The sequence below is a fragment of the Megalops cyprinoides genome, chromosome 12 (assembly GCF_013368585.1).
Source record: "Megalops cyprinoides isolate fMegCyp1 chromosome 12, fMegCyp1.pri, whole genome shotgun sequence".
NCBI lineage: Eukaryota > Metazoa > Chordata > Actinopteri > Elopiformes > Megalopidae > Megalops > Megalops cyprinoides.
Window position 1 is genome coordinate 37,241,713 of NC_050594.1, and position 10,967 is coordinate 37,252,679.

The 10,967-nt window shown below is 39.8% G+C and overlaps 1 protein-coding gene across 1 annotated transcript; it reads right to left on the reverse strand.

The window, feature by feature from the left end:
• Positions 1-610: 610 nt before the first annotated feature.
• Positions 611-5,246, reverse strand: LOC118786468 (transmembrane protein 18-like). Its single transcript, XM_036541526.1, has 5 exons — positions 5,093-5,246; positions 4,729-4,846; positions 2,397-2,451; positions 1,166-1,259; positions 611-965 (listed from the first exon to the last, which is right to left on the reverse strand). The coding sequence occupies exons 1-5, from the start codon at positions 5,183-5,185 to the stop codon at positions 867-869; spliced, it is 459 nt and encodes a 152-aa protein (XP_036397419.1). The 5' UTR covers positions 5,186-5,246; the 3' UTR covers positions 611-866.
• Positions 5,247-10,967: the final 5,721 nt, after the last annotated feature.

The following is a 10,967-nucleotide window of genomic DNA, read 5'->3' on the forward strand; positions in this document are numbered from 1 at the left end:
TCACGTGGTCATGAGAATTGCTGAACTACTCTACACGTATTTAGAGTATTCACTTAATGAGTACCAAATCCAGGGTATAACAGCATGCAAACCAGGACTTAAACCTGCAACATTCTGGATTCTATTACAGTTCCCTGACACCAAACACTGCCTTTCATTATGTGTCTTACAAGCACATTTTAAATAGTGGCATGCACTGTTCTAATGAGGACATTTACACTGAAGATGTTTGAACACCAGTTCATCCAAAGGTACCAGTACCACAAAAACATATACAGAGGTACTGAAACAGTAAGATGTAGAAGCCATAAGGTAAGATTATATAAAATGTTTCATAGGCAAAACAATGCTAACTAATGACACAATCCATACATTCGGTTGTTTGTGGAAACACATGTATAAATAAAAACGTACCAAACGTACCATATACCAATTTACAATAAACCCATACATACTTTTGTATGTATTTCTTAAAGCAAATAATTTCTGAAACATGCTACGTGGATTAGGGCAATAATTTGCAAATGGAAATTAGACCTGGTCCATTCAAAAATGTAAAATGTATCATAACCAAAGTAAACCTACCAACAACATTAACATTTTAGGCCAATCAAGCTGTATTTTCTGTGTAATTATTAGCTGTTATTTTCTATGAAATAATTAGCATTTACATCATCATGATCAGGAAGTATAGCTGTTAAAATCAAATGTTTTAACAGGTATACTTCCTGATGAAATGTTAATGTTCCACCAATTTACACTCACCTCCCCTGAGCATGAGTTAGGCCTTGTTAGGTAAACATATAAAATAGTATGCCTTTGGCCCAACTGCAGAGTTCAGAGTATAACTCCTTGATCCTCAGAAGTCATTCAGTTTTCTTTCCGTTTTGCCTTATTGCCTTCCTCTTCAGCTGTAGTGATTTCAGCTCTATCATAGTTGCAAATGTCCTATAAACCCACACCATCTGAAAAACAACTGGATTCAAATTAACTCTGCGTTCCACAGCCTTTCTATGTCTTCAGATACAGTTTCAGGACATTTCATTTTTCATAATGAGTCACTATAACTTGAGCAAATCAAGTTAGCAGTAGCACTTTCACCATAACCATAAACATTGTTAATGCTTTAAGTATGGCAAGCCTTTAATATGTCTAAAACACTTACCACAATAAGGACAGAGTTGAAGAGCAGAGGAGCAGAGAGCACCAATGAGATGAACATTCCTTTAGAGTCAAAATACTGATACTTGGAGAACAATCTGTTAAAAGGCAATTGAATGGTTCCTTTATATAGAATTCTACCTAAATGCAATACTATTTGCACTTAATGTCAACAATAGCATATATAAGCAGGAGAACCAAACAAACTTTTAAATTACTATAATTATCTTCTTTTTTAATTTTCTTTTTTTTTGGACACTATATATTTTGTTCATTTATTTATTTATTTATTTATTTAATGCAGACTTGTATTTTTGAAATAGTTAATAAAAATGTAATAATATAAACTTCATTTTACAAGATCAGGTCAACTGAGAATCACACACACAATCACAATCATAACTTAAGGGAGGGAATTCCTTGGGGTCTGACAGATTCTTATGGCCTGATTGAAAGAGCCCACTTGAAGATTAGTCAGGACCTGGACACCAGGGAACCCTCTACTCTTAGCAGTAAGTGCCTTGAGATCTTTAATGACCACAGAAATTCCGGGCAGTTTAATGTCTCATCTGAAAGACAGTGTCTCCTACAACATGGTGCCCGCCTCAGAGTACTAGGGCATTGGTTTCCTGTGAGGACCACAGGTAAGACTGCGCCTACTGGTCCACCAACACACTTTAAGTTCTTTTATCCAAAAGTTTGCCATTTTTACATGTTATCCATTTATACAGCTGGATAGTTACTGGAGGGAATTCTGGGTTAAGCACCTTGTCCAAGGGTACAACAGCAGTGCCCCAGCGGGGAATGAAATCAGCATTCATAACCTTTTGGTTATAAGCCTTGCCCCTTACCACTATGCTACACTGCCGCCCCTGCACTTACTGCCCGTTTAGACTGCATATAAGATTTTCCTTTTGGTTGTTGGTTAGACGTAACTTAACTGTAAATCTCAGAGTTAAAACGTTTTATGAATACAGACTTTAAATCTGAAGAGAGATATATGTAAACACTGATTTCTAAATGATTCCATTCCAAGACTGGACGTGCATTACTTCTCCACTACCTTGCCAACTCCCTAAAGAAATAAGTCCTTTAACATGTAACAATACATTTACAAGAGTTTCTCACACCATAACAAGGCCCTTAAATTAAAGTGTCATGTTTTTATGTACATAATGCAGCCACGTGCAGCAAGATCACATTATGCTCAAGGAAACAGTAAACAAAAATCTCACCTCCAGTTCAGGGCTGCGACCTCATTCAGGTATTCTGCAGAGTATACCATTCCAACTAAGAAACACAGGAACACTGTCAGTTGTATGTGTGTGTGTGTGTGTGTGTGACTTTAACACCCATTGCTGCTGTATAGAATAAAAAGTAAATTCACACACTTGAGTGCATCTCATTATTCACATTGTTGTATCTGTATAACTGTACAGTATATCTGTATCTTTGTACAACAGCATGTCTGAACTGAGACCAATTCCATGTTTACAAACTCTCCAGCAGTAGTATTACAGATCCGATACAGTGGATATAAAAAGTCTACACACCCTTATGAAACTGCAGATTTTTGAAATGTAAAGACAGAAATAACAACATAAATGTCGGACTCTTTCCATCTTTAATGTGACCCTCCAACAAACAAAAATCCAGAGAGAGAAAGAAGAGTTAATTATTAGGAAAAAGAAATTTAAAAAACTACAACAACCTGATTGCATAAGTATGCACAACCTGCCCAACTAATACTTTATGGAAGCACCTGTTGCATTTATTACAGCAGCAAGTCTTTGTGAATAAGTCTCTATTAATTTTGCACATCTAGACTTTGGAATTTTATCCCACTCTACTTTGCAAAAAAGTTAAAGTTCCTTCAAATTGCAAGGGGATCTCCTGTGTACAGCTCTCTTTAGGTCATTCCACAGGTTTTCGATGGGACTGAGGTCTGGGCTCTGACTGGGCTTTGATTTTCCTTTTCTGCCTTGGTTGACTTGGATGTATGCTTTGGGTCACTGTCATGTTGGAATGTGAAATCCCTCTTCATCTTCAGCTTTCTGACAGAGGCTAGCAGGTTTTGTGCCAAAATATCTTGATATTTGCAGCTATTCATCTATCTAAACAAGAGCCCCTGACCCAGCTAAAGAGAAGCAGCCCCAAAGCTGATGATACCACCACCATGCTTCAAAGTTGGTATGGTGTTCCTTGGATGATGAGCTTTATTGGCTTTGCACCAAACATATACAATTTAGGCTGAAAAGTTCAAGTTATGTCTCATGAGACCATAGCGCATTTTCCCACATGGTTTGGGGTGACTGAAAGAATCTTTTAGCATAATTTAGACGGGTTTCGATGTTCCTTTTTGTAAGAAAGGGTTTCCATCTTGCCACCCCACCCCATAGCCCAGACATGTGCAGAATACGAGAGATGGTGGTCACATGCAAGAAGTGACTGGTACCTGCCAGAAATTCCTATAGCTCCTTCAGTGTTGCTGTTAGCGTCTTGGTAGCCTCTCCCTTCAATATTCTTTTATATCCCTCGTCTGATTGGTACTTTTCAACAATTAGCTCTCATAGTTTCTTTGGCAACTCTCCCAGTAGGATGCAACCCCAAACATTCAAGCAAATCCTACAGCAACAGCTGACTTCAATCTGGGTTTAATCAGAATCACTTTCATTGATGGCAGGTATGTGCTATTTACCTACAGGCATGATTTTGAATGTGATTGGTTAACTTTGAACACAGCTAGAGCCCCCATTATGAAAGAATTTTATGCATTATGCATTTTATACTTGTGCATTCCATCACATTCCATTATTGGCATTTAGCAGACACTCTTACCCAGAGTGACTTGCATCAGTTACAATGATATCTATTTATACAGCTGGATATTTACTGAGGTATGTTCCTATAATTAACCATTTGTTTTTTCTCTGGATTTTTGTTTGTTGGAAGATCACATTACAGATGGAAAAGCCTGACATTTACATTGTTGTTATTTCTGTCTTTACATTTCAAAAACCTGCAATTTCATGGGTTTCAAGGGTGTGTAGACTTTTTATATCCACTGTAATCTCATGGAAAACACCAAATGTAATTTGTTGTATGTATAAGTCAGAATTCAATGATTATTATGTCTATTATTGTTTTTTAATGTCTATACAACCCCAGCACATCATTGAAAGGTGTATGAAGATGGAAGGATATATTTTCCACTCCTCTGAGAGCCAGGACTCAAAACTGTAATTGCGTTTCCAGGCAAGTCAATAAATTAATAAAGATGGAATCAAAATATTGAATATTCCATCAGGTGGTGGCAAGGTACGGTTGTTAAATTTCTAAATCTCATTTCATTTATGGTAGATACAGAACGCTGTTAGTCAACCTATTTTCTCACTGGAAAAAGTAAGAATATGACGTGAGTATGATAGCAAACCGACTGTCGTCCAAAGTGGTTGCTGAAATGTGTGTAACATAACGTTACGTCAAAATCCGTAAATTAATCACTCTTTGTGTTCAACAAAACTTCTGCTCGTGTAGGTGAATACTTGGCTTCATTCGGCTACTTACCCATTAGCAGAAAGTGACAGATCTGTACTCGATAAAACCTAATCGTCACGAGCGTTATAAGGAAACACAGAGCGTGAAACGCCATGAGTCCGACCAGCCAGAATTCGGACCACTCGATCTGGCGATAAAAATAACAACATTCGATTTACAAGAAATTCTAAATGAATTATTTGCTGCAATAATCCAATGGGTTATACACTGTAGCTTGCTAAGTATACAAATATGCTTTAGGAAGTTAGTTTGTTCCCGCGAGCACGGCTTGTTTTGTTATGCAATGCCATACGATAGCTGCTGCTGCCAGCTACACACCAGTCTAAGAGCTGCATGTGTAATCGGCACAACACTGAAAACAGCATTTCCTTACAGAGAGCAGAAAAGTCCAAATCGACGTAATTCTCATGGTGCTGATTCCATCGATTGGGACAGAGCTGATATTCAGGTCCTCTGGTTGAGCCATCTTGGCAACGCCCTGAAAACTACCAGCGTCAATAAAATAGAGGCAAATAAGTAGCTGTCAAATGAACGTTTAATGCTACCTGTGTCGCAGAATAAATACGTCACCGACATGACACCGTGGCGCTTCTGAGTCAATGTCGTATGTACGGTAAATGGCCCAGGCTCGGCGCCCGGAGAAAATACAGAGGGGTACACTTGCAATCCGCTGCGGGGGGCATAAAACGTAAAAACACGTATTAAATACTATGCACCCGGGGTAGCACCGAGGTCCGTCTGATGGTAGAGCGGGCGTGATATGGCTGCACCCCCATCCGCAGTTTTGATCATTTCCCCTAAGCACTTTCCCTCAAAATGGGGATTTACCTCTTTCTCGCTTTGAGAGAGCACATAAGCGTATACGTTTTGCATTTTGTTTGACATCCACGATCCCTTTCGATTGGCATTCCAGAGTGTGCATGAGGAAAATTCCTGGTTAGATACAACTGCAAAACAACTAATTTTACTACAGAACGGTATTGAATTTTACTGCATGAATGACTGCCCGGTACAATAAGGCGTCTCGGGTCTAAAAATTCATTCGGGTTCAATTCGGGTCATTTAAAAACTGCAGGATTTTACGATGAAGAAAAGTATCAAATAATTCTGTTCTCGATGCCCTGTCAAAGAAAAAGGGCACAAGAAAATAAACTCAAGGGCGAAATTTTTAGGACACTTCATCCGTAGCACGCTAGTGAAATTTGAGCTAACATTGGTAGCAGAGGATAGTTTCTGGAAAGTACAAAGTGACACCGGCATTTGTCGAGAGCAAATCATATGAAAGCTGGAAAAATGAGATGGAAATGTGGACACGTGTGACAGAACTGGACAAGAAAAAACAGGCTTTGGCAGTCGCTTTATTGCTCTCAGGTAGGGCGAGGGATACTGCACTGGAAATACCGGCAGATATGGTATGATAACTACTTTACAGAAATTAGATTCCGTATTTCTCAAAGAAGAAAAGGATAGGCAGATAGGCAGTACGATGCATACACAGACTTCGATAGGATTAATAGAGACAGTGCTGTTTCAATGATGGATTACATCGTAGAGTTTGAACAGAGATATAGCCTAACAGACTACGTAAATTTAACATGATTCTTCCGGACGCTCTGTTAGCTTTCAAATTACTGGACACAGCGGGGCTAGATGTAGGCTAAAACAGCTCGCACTCACTGCTTGTTCAACAGTTACGTTTGCATCAATGAAATCGGCGCTAAAAGGATTTTTGGCGACAAAATATCACAAGGAGCAGACGGAGTGAAGATGCCGCATTTTACACGGATGATACCGGTAAGAAAGAGGGCAAGAAAGCACGATGTCCAGGTCCAGGAGAGGATGCCACTGCCAAGTACAAATCCACTAGACAAGTACGGGAGAAGATCGAAATGTGCTATTTGCCAAAGTACATTTCACTGGGCAAAAGACTGTCCGCACAAAAACGAACATGTTGCCTGTGGTGTGTGTCACAGATAATCACTCCCTTGTGGATGCTGTCAATTCTACCTAGTCAGTGCAGAGAAGAGGCTCCGCCTTGAAATTAGCAGCATTAAGGAGCTCCTCCACGATGGAGGGATCCAGCGTATCCTATGGTCAGCTACAAAAAAAGAACTTGCTGACTGTTTAACAAAAAAGGGAGCATCAGCTCTAATGCTCCTTAAGGCACTGAATGAGGGAGTGTGGAAGTTTGATGAGAGACTAAGAACAAGTTACTCGAAGGACTTGATTTTTATGAAAATTGTAAAACAGTTTCTCTCTTAATGGAGTCTTTAATATGCTACTTCTCTTTAGGGTACTTAAAAAAACAGAACTGTTTTGTTGCTTATTGTTTGCTTTTATTTTTCTTTTAAAGAAGAATGGGGAGATTGTTAAGTTGAATATTTTTAGCAGGCATTGCACATTGCTATCCGGGGGTCCTCTCCCCGAGTGTTTTGTATTTGTGCGGGACATGTTGTACTTCTGGTAGTCATTGTTGATGTATGGCTGTAGTTGTTCTATGTGAATGTACGGTTCTATGCTTTAGTAAAGTTGCTGCACGCTAGTGAAAATTGTCTTTAATTTGAACTAACACCACACTGTCTTCAAGAAAAATCTGAAGACACAAATCTTCTGTGCTCACCTGAACACCTGAAACACTACCACCTAAAGTAATTTTTTACATTATAAACTTTGTTTTCCATTTTAAAAAAGTTTGTGGTTTCATGCACTTTATCTCTACCAACTAGCTTGTACCTTGTCTGGCCAACTATTGAAACTTGGTCATGCTGTGATTCTAATGTTCTCCTTATGTGGCTTTTTTCCTTGTGTTCTACTCTGCCTCACTTGTAAGTCAATTCAATTCGATTTTTATTTGTATAGCGCTTTTTACAACACAAGTTGTCACAAAGCAGCTTTACATTGTTCCCAGGCCAGAGACCCCCTGAGAGCAAGCCTAAGGCAACAGTGGCAAGGATAAACTCCCTAATTTACAGGAAGAAACCTTGAGCAGAACCCAGCTCAGAGGGGGGGCCCATCTGCTTCTGGCCGGCACTGGGCAGATAGAGTTAAAGACAAGTTATGCAATGTACTTTAAGACATTTACGATTGATAGACAATAGTAGTTAACAGCAGAGCGATTATAAGAATGTCTCCTAGGATGTCCGGTTCTTGGAACACAGTTGGCTTTGATGGGCAGGGCAGTGAGGTAGCTGGACTGGAAAGCGGGAAGTAATGAAAGTAATGACCACTTAGTCCACCAGAGACTCTATGATCCATGCTAGCACCAGGCCATGTCCTTCAGCTGAAGGATTTACTATATAGATATGTTTTGAGCCTAGACTTAAAGGTGAAGAGAGAGTCTGTTCCCCGAATCTCGGTGGGTAAGCTGTTCCACGGGAGAGGGGCTTGATAGGAAAAGGCTCTACCACCTATAGTAGTTTTGCCCACTCTTGGAATGATGAGAAGCCCGGCATTTTGGGAGCATAGGGCTCTATGGGTGAAGAAGGTCCTTAAGATAGGGAGGGGCAAGCCCATTTAAAGCCTTAAATGTGAGTAAGAGTATTTTAAAAACGATCCGGTATTTAATAGGTAGCCAGTGGAGAGAAGCCAGGGGGGTAATGTGCTCAAACCGTTTAGTTTTAGTTAGAACATAAGAACATAAGAACATATGATGACGAGAACAGGCCATTCGGCCCAACTAAGCTCGCCATTTCTTAATTAAAGAGTATCCAAAACTGCATCAAGTCTAGACTTGAACACAGCAAGGGTCTCTGCCTCAACTACATGACCTGGCAACCTATTCCATGTATTGATAACTCTTTGTGTAAAATAATATTTCCTTATATCAGTGCGGAACTTACTCTTAACTAGTTTCCATTTATGTCCTCTTGTTTTACAGACTGAACTCACCCTAAAGAATCTATTATAGTTAACCTTATTGATTCCTTTTATAAATTTAAATACCTCAATTAAAGCTTCCTCTCGCTTAGTCTAAATAGGTTAAGTAACTTGAGTCTTTCCTCGTAGCTTTTATATTTCATGCCGGGAACTAATTTAGTTGCCCTTCTTTGAACCTTTTCTAGAGCTTCGATATCTTTTTTATAGTGCGGTGCCCAGAACTGCACACAGTATTCCAGGTGCGGTCTGACTAAGGCATTGTATAATTTCAATATAACCTCTTTAGATTTATACTCAATTATTCTATTTCTATTTCTATTCTAATTCTTTATATTTATACTTTTGGCTATATATCCCAGCATCCTGTTGGCCTTTTTTACTGCTACAGCACACTGCCTAGATCCTGTTAAGCTTGGGTCAACCATTACTCCCAAGTCCTTTTCAAATTGAGCACATTCTAGTTTTTTTCCACCCATGAAGTAGTCTTGTCTAAGGTTCTTATTTCTCACATGCAAGACTTTACATTTATCTAAATTGAATGTCATCTGCCAGGTATCTGCCCACTTTTGGATGCTGTTTAGGTCTTCCTGTATTACCTTAGTTGATTCTATACTGTTGGCTAGACCCAACAGTATAGAATTTGTCATCTGCAAATTTTACTATTTTACTACTAACCACTGCATCGAGATCATTTATGTATATAATAAATAGCAAAGGCCCCAACACCGATCCCTGTGGGACTCCACTTCGTACAGGACCCTGCTCTGATACAATTCCTCCCACAGTTACAGTCTGCTTTCTATTAGACAACCAACTTCGAACCCACTCAGTGATAGCTCCTGTAATTCCTGCAGATGTCATTTTCAATATGAGTCTCTCATGCGGAACTTTGTCAAATGCCTTTTGAAAGTCCAAATAGATAATATCATAAGCTTGATTTGAGTCCAGACATGCTGTAGCTTCCTCAAAGAAGTCCAGGAGGTTTGTTAAGCATGACCTCCCTCTGCGAAAACTGTGTTGGCTATCATTTAGAACACCATTTCGTTCCAGGAATAATTCCAATTTATCCCTAATGATGGATTCCAGTATTTTGCATGCGATACAGGTTAAGCTGACAGGCCTATAATTTCCTGGTTCAGTCCGGTCTCCTTTCTTATAGATAGGTACTACACCGCCATGTTTCCAGTCATCTGGTATTTCTCCAGTTTTAAGGGATTGCTTAAAAATAACTGTCAGAGGCTTGTAAACCACCTCTGCTAGTTCTCTGAGAACTCTTGGACATATTCCATCAGGGCCTGCTGCCTTATTTGTTTTAAGTTTTTGAAGTTTATCTGGTACTTCTGCATCGTTTAAATCAATTTCCTCTATAAGTCTCTGAGGACTGACTGCACCTGAAGGCATATGTGAAAACACTTCACTAGTGAAACTCTCCACAAAGTAACTGTTTAGTGTATCAGCAATAGCTTTGTTATCATAAACCATAACCCCATCCTTATTTTTTATACCTCTTATTTCATCCTTAACTATCCCACTCTCAGGATCATGGGCCAACTCGTCTTGCAGTGGCTCGAAACGGTTGGTCACCGCGATCTCTGGAGATGCCGCCCCTCTTGGAATTTTGTGCCCCTTTCTACGCCTACGCCCTACTGTAACCCAGCTCTCTCGTCCTATCTGGTCTGTATCTTCCCCCCTACCCGGCTTGGGTGAGCACACTATCTCTCTATAGGGTGTACTAATCAGTTCCTGGAACTCTAACAATTCAGGATCACTGTGGAGTCCAGCTAGTTGGGCCTCAAGATCAAGAATCTTGTTCTCCAAGTGCTCAACAAGTTGGCAATGGTCGCAGATGAACTCATTCTGGAGGTCTCCCTCCAGATATCCGATCACCCGGCAACTCTCGCACAGTTTTGGCCACATTTTATCCCCTAACTGAAACGCTTTCCCTAAATAAAGATTTACTGCCGAGACAGAATTACCAGCTAAAAAAGTGCTAAAAGCACAGAGGTGGCTCAGAACAGTCAAAGGCAGAAATCAAGCGCAAGAAATGCTACTTAGCCTAATACAATAAAACTACATTCACAGTTCAGCAGACGCGCTAACACAACCAGAATCAGAATATCCTAAAATCTGACGCTGAAAATAGTAGAAAAAGGTAAACAAGCGAACTGGCTAGCTAGCTAAACTACCCGGCTAGCTAGCTAAAGTGTGCTGCTTAATTATTTAGAGATTTGCTCCTGAGAGGGCAAAAAACCACAAAAAACCTCTCGTCGGCTAGAGCCGAATTAGCTGCGACGGAGGAAAAAAAGTGAAAAATTCCCTCTCTGTCCCCTAATGGCAACAAAAGATTCAACTTTAGGAGCAGATCAGACCTA